The sequence below is a fragment of the Arachis hypogaea genome, chromosome 17, assembly GCF_003086295.3.
Source record: "Arachis hypogaea cultivar Tifrunner chromosome 17, arahy.Tifrunner.gnm2.J5K5, whole genome shotgun sequence".
In the NCBI taxonomy this organism is placed as follows: Eukaryota; Viridiplantae; Streptophyta; class Magnoliopsida; order Fabales; family Fabaceae; genus Arachis; species Arachis hypogaea.
In genome coordinates this window covers 31,395,349-31,409,373 of record NC_092052.1, presented here as the reverse complement: position 1 = coordinate 31,409,373, position 14,025 = coordinate 31,395,349, and the positions used below count along the sequence as shown (strand labels likewise).

Below are 14,025 nucleotides of genomic sequence, written 5' to 3'. Positions count from 1 at the left end.
CTTCTTTTTTTTTTTAAAAAAAAAAGGCCAATTGACTTTATTGTAATTTTTTAATTAGTGTGATTGATTTTTTCTTTAAATAAATTTATAGAAATAATTTATTCAAATATTTATACCAATATGTATTACATATTATTAAGTTTTTTTTCTCAATTTTTACTTATTAAATTCTCTATTTTTGATATTAATACCTCATTATATTTTAGTTACTTTTGTAATTAATTCTTTTTATAAATAAAATCTTTAGTTCATTATATATTCAATTTATATGTGATTGATTTTTTAATAGAATAATAAATTAAATATCATTATGGATAATTAATTCTTTTCTAATTAATATTGTTATATTTAAATTACACCACATATATAATTATTCCTTCTTTTTTATTTAAATGTTAACGATTCTAATTATTTAATACATAATTTTTTTTAAAATATTGTCTATATTAGAATGATTAGAATTATTAATTCACATAAATATAAAAAAGAATCATAATAATTATTAAAATATATGTTTTAGTCAGGATTTAATCATTAAAAGTATATACTAAAAACTTATTTTATATATTTGTGTGAAAATAATTAATCATTAATGAGAATAGATATTTAATTACTAAAATTATGTGTTAATATAAAAAAGATATGAATTATAATTATTAAAAAAATTATTGATAATAATCACTACAAGAAATTACTGGAATAGCGACCGATTTAGCAACCGATTCTGGAGGTCACTAAAACCTTGGTCGCTAATTAGAAAATAGCGACCAACTTCGGTCGCTTAATTTTCTAACAAGGCTACCAAACCTTTACCAAAGAGTATCGGTCGCTAACATAATCGGTCGCTAAATGGTGACCAAATTTTCCGTTGCTAAATCGGTCGCTGAGTAAATCAGTCGCTAAATGGTGACCAACTTTTCGGTCACTAAATCAGTCGCCAATGCCTGATTTAAAAATCTAAAATCGATCGCTAAATTGGTCACTAATTCCTGAACTAAATATAAATTGGTCACTAAATCGGTCGTTGTTCCTAATTTTATAATTATAAATTTTTACTAATTTCACATTTACCACTATTAAAACTTAATTTTTATAAATAATTATATTTCCACAAAATTTAAAAAGAATCAAGCATAGATTAATTTTTCAAATAAATACCAAACCATTAACAATGTCTACATAGAATATAGAATTTAAAATATTGAAAATTCTTAAATATATCAAATTTTATGATCCACAATCTAGACTAAAACAAGGTAAAAATAATTCATGAACAATATAACTATGCTCTCTATTTAATATCTACTTAGACCAAGCAACTGTATCTATCTCAACTTGTACACTCTGGTATAATTAGAGCCTCTTTCAAAGGCACCACGTCAAAAATTGGTATGCTTTTTTGCTTTCCTCCCTCATTCTCTCTAATAAATCAATGGCTGCAAGAAGGAAATATTCATAATAGAGTTAATACAGTTCGAATGCAAATTAACAACAAATTCAGCACACAACATTCTTACACATGCTGCTCTTTTTTTTTTATTTGATTTTTTTCCATATATATTTGTAATTTAATAAATCTAATCTATGATGAAAAATTAATGACTTTAAATACTATGCATTTTACTTTCTAAAGTGCAACCAGCAATTTAAAATTAAAGATCCAAATCCAATATTCTAATACCAACAGGGCATAACAATTACTTTGATCATACTTTAAAGTAATCAAGCTAGAGTGCCTTTATTACCCTATGATCCCAAGAAGGCCAATTTTGAAAAGTATGGAGAAACCGAGTGGAGGAACCACTCTTGATCTGCAAACAGAAATGAACAAAACATGAAGATAGATATATTATATCATGTTGATGTGAGAGCATAATAATTAACCATATGATCAATTTGGAACAAGAACAATTTAATAAGTTCTAACCTTTTGGAGATGAAAGGTGCAGGAATAAGAACAATAGTAGCAATAGCATAAGCATATGCAACAAACACATGGTTGCTCATGCCTTTATTGGTGGCTGCTTTGAACAAAGTGAGTAACCCCATATCATTGCACTCTATGCCAATAAGCAACAAGATTGGAAGCAGATTCTTGCAGAAGGGAAATCTTCTTGCCATATTTATTATGTATCTCTTTATGACTTTGATTTCCTCTGATTTTTAGTCTCCGAATGAAGAGCACAGCAAAAACGTTCAGTTGATCAGTGAGAACAACCATCATGTTGTCAAATATTTGAATCAACCTTCTTTAGGAAAACAAGACAACTGATCATCACGTTGTCAAATATTTCTCTTTTATTCTTAAACAACCATTTTCAGGAGGACATGCTTATAGTACAAGATGAAATATTTGGCCCTGTGATGTCACTAATGAAATTCAAGTAAGTTACACAAGTTACTGCTTTATGTTTTCTTTGTACACTATTACTATTACAATAATGGATGGAAAATTGAAACAGGACTATTGAAGAGGCAATTATGAGGGCTAATAACACCAAGTATGGGCTAGCAGCAGGAATTGTGACAAAGAATTTGGATATTGCAAACACAGTGTCCAGGTCCATTCGTGCAGGCATTGTTTGGATCAACTGCTATTTCATATTTAGGAGTGACATTCCTTATGGAGGGTATAAGCATAGTGGATTTGGAAGAGAATATGAAATGCAAGCACTCCACCAGTACCTGCAACAGAAATCTGTTGTAACTCCAATTTACAACTCTCTTTGGCTTTGAATTCAATGTCTCCTCTATTAAATAAAATGGATCAGATGAAACTTTTTGAAGCTATGTATACCTTTCCTAACACATAAAATTCCCACTTTATGAAACTTATTGTTCCATCTTTGGTCTCGTGGTGGCTCACTAAATGCATGTCTTCATTAATTCAACTGTTAGTACTTGAATTATATTAGTTTATTACAATGTTATTCTTAGGAAAACAAACAATTTAGTTAATGAAATTTTCATATGCAAATTAATGTAATCTCCAAATTTTAAAATCAAAATTATCTTCTAACCTGGAGAGAGTTTCCTATTTACTTCAGTGAAAGTTTTTAAGAAGTCAATGTTGCTACTCTTTATTTTTGAAATGTCAATCCCTAGTTTATGTAAAAACTTATTCCAATAATTAATCATAGTTACATAGAAACTGAATCAAATTCCAAATAAGCAGACTGATCTGCAAATCTATAATCACAAGGTTATGCATTACGGTTGGCTCATCAAGAAAGATCATATATGCAAAAATGAATAAGGTAGAAATCATTTACAATTTATTATTTTGTTTAGATAAGGAAGCAAGAAATCAATAACACTATTTGTCACACTTTAAAAGCTAAAGAAAATCAAAAACATCAATAAAATTCACACTTTGCTTGTCAAATTACACAGTACGAGAACAAGAAGCAAACTTACAAAATAGGGATTGGCTTAATAACTCCATAGAATAACTCAACAACCCCAGTTGATCCTCCCCAAACCTTCACCATACACAAGAATAAGGCCAACAAAATCATAAATTAAAGCTTCAATAAAATACTAAGTATAAAGTTTGCGTATTTTTGGTGTAGCAAAAGAGAAGGGTGAACCTGCATGTTGACGGATCCTTTGAGAGTAAGGCGAACTCCATAGTGGAAAATTGAAGACTGCGTTTTGATGATGATTTTGCCTTCCAGTGCTTCCTAAAGTCAAATTTCCAATCAATAATCGATTAAGAACATCTGTGAGAGAGAGAGAGAGAGGGGACAGAGAAAGCATATAAAAAAACAAGTTAATCTCCCAAAATCAACAGTTATAAGTTTGGAAACTCTAAATTAATATTAGTGATGACTAAACATTATTAATATAATTAATATAAAATTATTAATTTGATCTTCATATTATAGTTACTAATTAATAATTTTGTTATACAAAATTTGCTGTTGGGCCAAATAGCAAGCCCAATATTCAGTATTGGTTATCCAAATGTTAAATGATGTGGCTGAATTGCTACTTTACTTATTGGGCCAAATTTCAATAATTACCATTAGCCCAAAACATTTTTTGGTTTGAAACCAACTTGCTTGATCCGAAACCAAAGAGAGATGGAAGAAAGCTTTGCATGCTTAGTTCGGTCACTCACTTCTTCTCAATTGATGTATTTCAAATTTAATTCAACTAACATTAAATGCATCGGATCCATGAGAGAGAAATGGCAATTGATTTGATTGCTGCCAGTGTTCTGAAAACCGAACCAGACCAGCCGGTTCAACCGGATTAATCGGGAACCGGTCATTTAGTCAGTTCGGTTGGAGTATAAAACCGTTCAGCAAAAAATCGGGCTAAGAACCGGTCGAATCGACGGTTAACCGGTGAACTGTCGGAACCGGCCGGGTTTTTTCAGGGTTACCGGTTTATATATATATATAAAACCTAACCCACCAGATACCCAACCTAGCCCACCCCCACCCCCACCCCTCCCCCTTCTCTCCCTCTCTGAGAAACCCTAAACCCAGCCGCGATCCCTCTTCCACCGTCGCACTCTTCTCACCCCACCCCACCCCTCCCCTCCCCTCCCCTTTCTCTCCGTCTCTGAAAAATCCTAAACCCAGCCACCATCACTATCCCACCGTCGCACTGTTCTCATCGTTCTTCTCCCTGTCGCCGTCAGTCGGTCGTCGTCTGTTCGGATCGTTACTCTTCTTGTCGCCGTCGGCCGCTCATCGTCTCTTCGGAGACCTCTCTCTGTCGCTCTCTTCAAGGTCAACCTCTATTACCGTCACTTTCACTTCTCCTCGACGTTGAGTCTGAGCTGTTGGCATCGCCGTCGCGAAGGACTGCTCCATCGTCGTCGCTGCTCGATTTTTTGGTGTCCGTCTCTCTCTTGGAGTTTTCTCTCTGTTTGAGGGTCAGAGCTCAACGTCCTTTCTCACTGCATTGTTTATTATTGATGCTGAAATTTTTTTATTCTGAGTTGATTCTGCTGATTTGTCTGCTTTGTTGATTCTGGTTGCTGGATTTGAGTTATTGATGGTGTTTTGTTGATTATGGGTTGCTGGATTTGAGGGAAAATATTGTTTATATTGGAATCTGATTTTCTATTCATGATTTTTTCCTGAGGTTATTGTTTGTTGAGGAACCCGCGCTTCTCGATGGAACTTGGGTGTTGCTGTAAGTCTGAGCTGAATTTTATTCAACTATGCTTTTTTCCTAAAACTGAATTGTTGCACCACTCACTTATCAATATTGTGTCAATTGATCAGATCTTTGAGGCTGATGGATCAAGCAGCCATGTGGAACTCACTTATTTGAGGAATTATGCATCCATCATATGAGATTACCCCCACTTCTTTCCTAATTAGCTACTCACATGCAGAACATCAAATATTTATGGCCTCTAGTGACATCACAAGGCATGCACATTTCATATGATTATACAAAATTCAGAATTTGACCTGGGTGCAAGTTGGAACATCAATCATTGGTCTAATTCTAATAATAGCTGACCTTGTTCTCTCTAACCCTTTCTTGATCCTCTTCACATTATTCAACATGTTTGTTAATGCATATTTAGTTATGAATAATTGCAGCTCAAGTGAACTATGCTTCTTGTTGAGTAATAAAACTTTGATTTTGATTTTGATTGATATGATTGTTGAATGTTGTTGTGTAAATGAAAGCAATTTGGGTCATGCCTTGGAGAAATGGTTGTTTTTTTGTTATGAATTTTGGATAATTTATGAAGTAAAATTGTGAAATTTTAAATTTTATTAAGTTAAAAATTATTGAATTTATATATTCAAAATTATATATAGGTTTTTTAATAATTTTATTTAATATTTAATTAAACCGGTTGAACCCCAGTCGAACCAGTGAACCATTAAACCAGTGACCTCACCGGTTTATTGACCGGTCCGGTTCTCGTAACCTTGATTGCTGCCTTAATGGTACACGCTACTCAGCAAAAGAGAAGAAACAAACTTAATTAATTTCATTCTCTTTCCTAATTCAAAGCTTTTCACATTTCTATCTCTTCTCTCTCAACCCTCTTCTTCATTCGGTCACTTCACAGAGAAAGCATGGAAGCTTTTGCAAGCTATCAGAGTAATGAAGAAGAAGATAGAAGCAAGCTAAAGACCATTGTAATGATGGCAAGAAAAAGAAAATAAAAAGTATGCTGTAGCTGAGATCTTCACCAAAAAGGGATAAGATTTGGTGAAGTAAGCTCATGCTCTCCATACCAAAAATAGAAGAAGATGATCTCGGTCAGAGGAAGAAGATCTCAGAGGCATGGCTCGTCTTTGCTTTGTGTTCACCTATCACAGAAGGTAGCTAAGGAGGCTACATGAAGGAGGAAGCAAAAGTAGAGCAGGAGGAGCTGTCATGCATCAAAAACGCATCAAGGGCTAGGGATCCTTCTTGGAGTGCAAGTCAATATGGATGGCACAGATTGGTGAAGATTGGTGCAAAAGGAAAATACAGAGGTAATTGCATGTTGGGTTTTACATTCAGTTTTCTCTCCTCTCTCTCTCTCTGGCCGAACCGGTTCTGGTTTGAAGAAGAAGAAGTTTAGCTTGGTCCAACAGTTTCAATCGTGGAGGCTTCCCCTTCTATAAATAAGGGAGAACAGCCAGGGCTTGAAGCAAGGAAAAGAGTGAAAGCACAGTGTTTCTATAGCTACCTAAGCTAACAGAAGTTCTTCTCCTTCAATGTTTTCTGTTTTGTAATTTTTTGTTTAATTTTGTCTGTCTTGAGTCTCATGGAAAAAGGCAAACAGTGAAGTTTGTAAGAAAAAGCCATAGAGCGAAAAAACGCAGAGTGCACAAAATTAAAAGAAAAATCCATAGATGTCCTTAGAGGTCCTTTGTACATCTGTGTTGTGTTTCATGATACTGTGGGAATTCCCTTACAAGTTGGGTTAGCACTTAGCAATTGAAAGCTTGGCAGTGACCAAGTCAAGTTCAGGATTGGGGATTAGATTCTGGACTTGTCCCGGATAGGAAGGGTAGTTCCTAAGGAGAATTGGTGTTTGTAATCAAAGATGATTATAGTGAAATTCCATTATTGTTGTGATGGAGACTGGATGTAGGCTACATTGCACTTAGCAGCTGAATTAGGATATATCTTGGTGTGATTCTCTCTCTCTTCTACTCCATTTCTATTTCTGCTGCATAGGAGACAAAACTGAAAATTATCTCCTGACTGGTCATGAGACAAATCAAAAAAGTCTCTTGACTAGGCACGAGACAAAAACAAGAAATATCTCCTCAAGTGTTCTAAAGGACAGAAAAAGTTACTAAGTGAAAAAGGGGCTAAGATTCAACCACCCTTTCTCTTAGCCACCGATAAACCATCAATTGGTATCAGAGCTTGGTCTCAAAGAGATCAAGCTTTGCAGCTTGGAGAAAAGATCCAGATGGCAAAAAACAGTGGCTCAAACCTGGTGTCTTACAACCTGACAGAAGGACAGTCAAGCAACAAACCTCCTCTTTTCAATGGAAAAACTATACCTATTGGAAGGAAAGAATGAAGATCTTTGTACAAGCAGTGGACTACAGACTTTGGAAGATTATCTTGGAGGGTCCTCAATTTCCAACCACCACAAGTGCTGAAGGAGTGATCTCTCTTAAACCAGAAGCAAGCTGGACCAAAGAAGACAGAAAGAAGGTGGAGCTCAATGCCAAAGCTGTCAACTTGCTCAACTGCGCTATCAGCTTCGAGGAATACCGACGGGTATCACGATGCACAACGGCAAAGGAAATATGGGACAAACTTCAAATCACTCATGAAGGAACCACCTTAGTAAAGAAAACCAGGATAGACATGTTGAACAGAGAATATGAGATGTTCGCAATGAAGGAAGGAGAATCAATAGATGAAATGTTTGAAAGATTCAACATTATCAAATTTGGCTTGGATGCTATGGGAATTACGTATCCTTATTCTGTGCTTGTGAGGAGAGTTCTAAGATGTCTTACTAAAGTGTGGGAAACAAAAGCATTAATCATATCTGAGAGTAGTGGTCTAGATTCCATGACATATGATGACTTGAGAGGAAACTTACTTCCTTTCGAAAACACTTATTTGAAAAAGGATTCAAAAAAGAAAGAAATTGCTTTTACATCTGTTACTAACCCCCTGGATGATGAATCCAGTGATAATTCCTTTGAAAATGAATTTGCGTTGTTTGCCAAAAAATTCAGGAAAAATTGTGAAGTTCAAGGAGAGAAACAAGGGAAGCAGCTCTAGGAAACAAAGGAAAGATCTCAGCAAGGTGATATGTTACAACTGCAAAGAAACTGGGCATTTCAAATCAGATTGCCCTAAGTTGAAGAAAGAGGAGAAGCCAAAGAAGGGAAAGAAGAAAGGTCTGATGGCCTCTTGGGAGGACCTGGAAAACGATTCAGAAGATGATGAAGAATCTGAAACCAAGTCTCAACCATGTCTTATGGCAGACCACGTTGAACAGGTAGTCATTCATAACCCTGACACTGAAGCTCTTCATCTTATGATAGACCACCTTTCTGAAAAAATTAAATGCTTCTTGCTTGATAACCAAGAACTTGAACAACAAATCACCATTCTTAGAGCAGAAAATGGTTTTCTCAAAGATAAATTAAGGGAGGCTGAAGCTGCTGTTGAACTTGTTGAAGAAAACAAGCAGATGAAAGCCCAACTTAAAAGCTATGAAAGTGATCATTCTGTTATTGCATATGTAGACTGTTTTAAAAGAAATGAAGAGTTGCTTAAAAAGGTCAATAAGCTTAAAGAAGACTTTGCCAAGTTCACTCAAAGTTCTGAAAATCTAAATCAAATCTTGGCTAGTCAAAAACCTCTTTATGATAAAGCTGGTTTGGGCTTCTTCAAATCTGTTGAGAAACCTTATTTTGAAAATATTGCTTCATCTTCTAATGATACAAGGTTTCAAAATCCAACAAGCTTTAACAAAACAGCAACTCCAAGATTTTGTAGACTATGGTAACCGAAATGGTCACTTTCCCATTCAATGCTTCTTTGGTGAAAGAATGATTGGTGACAAAGTTTACAAAGTTATTTTTTATTATAATGGATTGGGACATAGGAGATGGTTTAACGTGAAAGGATCCAAGAAGATTTGGATACCTAAGGTCACTTGAGCTTATTTTGTAGGTATGTCTAGCATCCAAGCGGAAAAATAATATGTGATACATGGACAGCGGATGCTCTAGGCATATGACCTGAAAGACAACCTTCTTCATAAATCTTGATGAGTATGATGGAGGGTTTGTTACTTTCGGTGATGATGGAAAAGAAAAAATAGTGGCCATTGGAAAAGTTGGTAAAAGTTTCTCATCTTGTATAAATGATATTCTTCTTGTAAATGGTTTGAAACACAATTTACTTAGTGTAAGCCAATTGTGTGATCTAGGATATGAAGTTATTTTTAGAAAGTTTGTGTGCTTAGTTATTTGTGAAAAATCTGGGGATATTTTGTTTGAACCTAAGAGGTGCAATAATGTGTATGGATTGACTCTTGAGGACTTGAAAGATAAAAAAGTGACATGTTTTACTTCTCTTGAATCTGAAAAATGGCTATGGCATAGAAAATTGGGTCATGCTAGCATTTACCAAATTTCTAAGCTAGTCAAGAAAAATTTGGTTAGAGGAATTCCAAATATCAAATTCGATAAGGATCTTACTTGTGATGCTTGCCAAGTAGGCAAACAAGTAAAATCCTCCTTTAAACATAAAGATGGAATTTCAACCAAAAGGCCATTAGAGATGTTACACATTGATCTTTGTGGTCCAACAAGAACTCAAAGTTTAGGAGGTAAACACTATGGTCTAGTGGTGGTGGATGATTACTCTAGATTCGGTTGGGTACTTTTTCTTGCTCATAAAAATGATGCTTTCCATGCTTTCTCAACCCTTTACAAAAAAATTCAGAATGAAAATGATTTAAAAATTTCCCATTTGAGAAATGATCACAGAAAAGAATTTGAAAACCAAGACTTTGAAAAATTCTGTGATGATTTTGGAATTGCTCATAACTTTTCATGCCCTAGAACCCCTCAACAAAATGGGGTGGTTGAGAGAAGGAATAGAAGCCTTCAAGAGATGACTAGGGCCATGCTATGTGAAAATGAGATTCCAAAATTTCTATGGGCTGAAGCTGTAAATACAGCTTGTTACATTTTGAATAGGACCATTATTAGAAAAAGGGTTGAAGAAAACTCCTTATGAGCTATGGAAAGGAACCCCTCCTAATCTTAAGTATTTCCATATTTTTGGATGCAAATGCTTTGTACTTAACAATAAAGAAAACCTTGGTAAATTTGATCCAAAATCCTATGAGGGGATGTTTGTTGGATACTCCACCACTAGCAAGGCCTATAGAATTTACCTCAAAGAACATAGGACTATAGAGGAATCCATACATGTTTCTTTTTGTGATTCTAACTTAATTCCCAATGCTGTGATAGAAGATGATACAGATTATGAAGATGCTATCAACAAGGAAACCAGTGAAGAAAATCCCAAGTCTGCTCAAAATGAAGAATCTGTCAGTCCATTTTGTCTCCTGATCCATCAAGAGAATCTAAAACAGAACAACCCACTGAAACTCATCAAAGCTCAACATCACTCCAGATGCCAAGAGAATGGAATTCTATGAGGGGTTACCCTCATGACTTTATCATTGGTGATCCCTCTCAAGGTGTAACAACAAGATCCTCAACCAAAAAGCAATCCGAACCAAGCAATTTTGCCCACTTGTCACAAATGGAGCCCAACAATGTAAAACAAGCTCTTGAAGATCCATCATGGGTCAAAGCCATACAAGAATAGCTTGCTCAATTTGACAAGAATGAGGTTTGGACACTAGTACTTCATCCGGATGGTAAGAAAGTAACGAGTACTAAGTGGGTTTTCAAAAATAAATTAGGTGAGGATGGAAAAGTTGTTCGTAACAAGGCTATATTAGTGGTCCAAGGTTATGATCAAGAAGAGGGTATAGATTTTGATGAGTCTTTTGCTCCGGTAGCAAGAATGGAAGCAATTAGGTTACTTCTTGCCTATGCTGCCCATAAGGGTTTTAAAATGTATCAAATGGATGTCAAATGTGCTTTCCTTAATGGCTTTATTGATAGAGAAGTATTTGTGGCACAACTCCCCGGTTTTGAAGATAAAGAATTTCCAAACCATATTTTCAAACTCTCAAAGGCTCTTTGTGGCCTTAGACAAGCTCCAAGAGCTTGGTATGAAAGGCTTAGTACCTTCTTGTTGGAAAATCAATTTCAAAGGGGTACCACCAACACTACTTTATTTATTAAAGTATCTAATGATGATATTCTCCTAGTTCAAGTTTATGTGGATGACATTGTGTTTGGATCGGCCAATGAATTCTTGTGTGAAGAGTTTGGAAAACTCATGATTAGTGAGTTTGAAATGAGTTTAATAGGAGAGCTAACATTCTTTCTTGGCCTCCAAATTAAACAAACTCCTAGTGATACTTTCATTCACCAAGGAAAGTACGCAAAAGAACTAATCAAGAAATTTGGCCTAGAAAATTCCAAACCAATGGGAACAGCAATGCATCCAAACACTAAACTTGAAAAGGATGATGATGGCAAAGATGTGGATGAAACACGATATAGAGGAATGATAGGATCTCTTATGTACCTTACCTCCTCTAGACCGGGTATTGTTCAAAGTGTGGGTGTATGTTCAAGATTTCAATCTCACCCAAAAGAATCCCATCTTTCGGCTATTAAACGCATCATTAGATACATTAAGGGAACTAGTGATTATGGCTTATGGTATCCAAAATCTGATGATTTTTGTGCAGTGGGATTTTGTGATGCAGACTATGCGGGAGATAGGGTGGATAGAAGGAGCACATCCGGCATGTGTTGCTTTCTTGGAAGCTCACTCAACATGTGGTCAAGCAAAAAACAAGCCACAGTAGCTCTATCCACAGCCGAAACTGAATATATTTCTGCATCTGCATGTTGTTCACAACTAATTTGGTTAAAAACTCAGTTGGAAGATTACAAATTAAAAATCAATAGTATACCCTTATTTTGTGATAATATGAGTGCTATAAACATTTCTAAGAACCCTGTTCTGCACTCAAGAACTAAGCACATTGAAATCAAATATCATTTTATTAGAGAACATGTGCAAAAGGGTACTATTGATATTCAATTTGTAAAATCTGAAGACCAACTTACTGACATTTTTACAAAACCCCTATGTGAAGACAGATTCTGCACTTTAAAAAACAGTTTGGGAATGATAGAATTAAGTTCTGTTGAAAATTTGTGAACTTTTTGATTCTGTTTGGTTTTATCTCGTAGGAAAGCAGGAGACAAATTTCAGGATGTGTTGAACGGGCCATGGTACAGGGGGAGACTGCGCTGACATTAATTATCTTGGGCCCCACCAAATCATTTTGACCTTACTTTGATCCATTTTTGAGTTCCTCATTTTTTAAATAATACATTTGGGAAGTTATCATTTCAAATCTTGTAGGAAGAAGTGATTGTCAAATCAAATCTTTATCCTTCCATCATCCATTGATTCTAGGAGCTAACATTTCAGTTTACTTTTAAACCTTTCCTTGGTTAATAACCGCGCTCATTAATGAGTATTAACTCCCTCAATTCTCTCTCCACTCAACATTAAATGCTTTCCTAACCTCCCTCCTCACACCACACTCTTCGGCCTCTCTTCACCTTCCCCTCTCCACTTCTCCATTTTAATATCATGAAAAAGAAAGCTGCTCCAAGGAAAAGTGAACGAATTCTTCTCTCTAAAAAATCTTCCACCCCTCAAACCCATACTCATATACACATTCATTCTACGTCCTCTTCATCTCCTACCTTTCAATCTATTGAAACCATGCGCAGAAAGGTCATTGCTCAGAAGACTTCATCAAGAAAAAAGAAAGAACCCATGGTTGAAGAGGACGATGAGTTTCATACGTCCTTACCTCAGTCTCCACCAAAGAAAGCAACCCCTGGCCGCAGTTCTTACAAGGCAAAAGGTTACGCGTTCCGTGATACTAGGGAGCCCCCGAATCTGGAATCCCTGGATTTCAAGAACAAGTACAACAAAAGCCATTCTCATTTTGATCCAAGGAGGTTTAATTCTTGTGCGTCCTATGAGTTCCACAAAGACATGTTGAATAAACGTCATCTATGTGCTTCATACTTGGTGAACCTGGATTCTCTGGCTGCCAAAGGGATCAACTTTACCACTCTTTTTGAGAATATGATGTGGACTCCCCTGTTCAAAATCTAGAAACCAGTATACCCAGCCTTGGTTCGAGAATTTTATGCCAATATGAGGCTGATTAATGGTGCAATTCACTCCTATGTGAAGCGGGTTTACGTGACTCTGAGCAGAGAAACAATAAGCGCTGCCCTAGGCTATGTTGATGAAGGGCCAGCAGCTTATATGTCAGAAAAATGGGATTCCCAAGTTAGAGTCACCTATCAGATTGCTCTGCAACAAATCTGTGAGAACCTATCTGGATTGGATGGCACGGTCCCAACCCACAAAGCCCTTGGTCCAGAAAGAGCTTTGCTGCACAGGATCATTACTCACATACTAGCTCCACAGAGTGGCTCACACAATAGAGTAACCGTTTCTGATTCCCTTGTGCTTTTTGCTGTTATTACTTCATCTCCTATTTCCTTTGCATATCTCATGGTTAGGCACATGTGGGATTGTGTTAGAAGCACCAAAAAGGCTAACATTCCCTATGGCATATTTCTTACCTGCATCTTTGAGCACTTTAATGTTGATCTAACTAATGAAGAGGTTGAGAACAAAGTTTCATCAATTAAGGGAGGAGGAGTTTCAGGTACAATGAAAGGAACTAAATGGAAACGATCAATGCCTTCTGACAGTGATCTTGAGAGTCGCCCAGCCGAGCCATCCAAGGTGGCAGAATCAATCAAGGAAGTCCTCACTGAGTTTTCTAATATGTCCAATCTGATGGTGCAATCATACAAGGCCGCTCGTAAGCTAGCATTCGAAAATGAAAAAGCTTGGACAAAA

General features: G+C 35.9%; 2 protein-coding genes across 3 annotated transcripts; one reads left to right on the top strand and one right to left on the bottom strand.

Moving 5' to 3' along the window:
* Positions 1–1,192: 1,192 nt before the first annotated feature.
* Positions 1,193–3,791, bottom strand: LOC112766662 (WAT1-related protein At3g28050). 2 transcript variants are annotated; one of them, XM_025812559.3, is made up of 5 exons: positions 3,591–3,791; positions 3,418–3,482; positions 1,928–2,156; positions 1,746–1,811; positions 1,193–1,436 (listed from the first exon to the last, which is right to left on the bottom strand). In XM_025812559.3, exons 3-5 carry the CDS (start codon positions 2,119–2,121, stop codon positions 1,430–1,432), a joined length of 267 nt encoding a protein of 88 aa, XP_025668344.1. In that variant the 5' UTR covers positions 2,122–2,156; positions 3,418–3,482; positions 3,591–3,791; the 3' UTR covers positions 1,193–1,429. The 2 variants fall into 2 exon arrangements, with proteins under 2 accessions (XP_025668344.1, XP_025668343.1); XM_025812558.3 differs by lacking the exons at positions 3,418–3,482; positions 3,591–3,791 and having other exon boundaries at positions 1,928–2,469.
* LOC112766661 (aldehyde dehydrogenase 1-like) lies at positions 2,321–2,736 on the top strand. The gene is made up of 2 exons (XM_025812557.3): positions 2,321–2,384; positions 2,463–2,736. Exons 1-2 carry the CDS (start codon positions 2,329–2,331, stop codon positions 2,734–2,736), a joined length of 330 nt encoding a protein of 109 aa, XP_025668342.1. The 5' UTR covers positions 2,321–2,328.
* Positions 3,792–14,025: the final 10,234 nt, after the last annotated feature.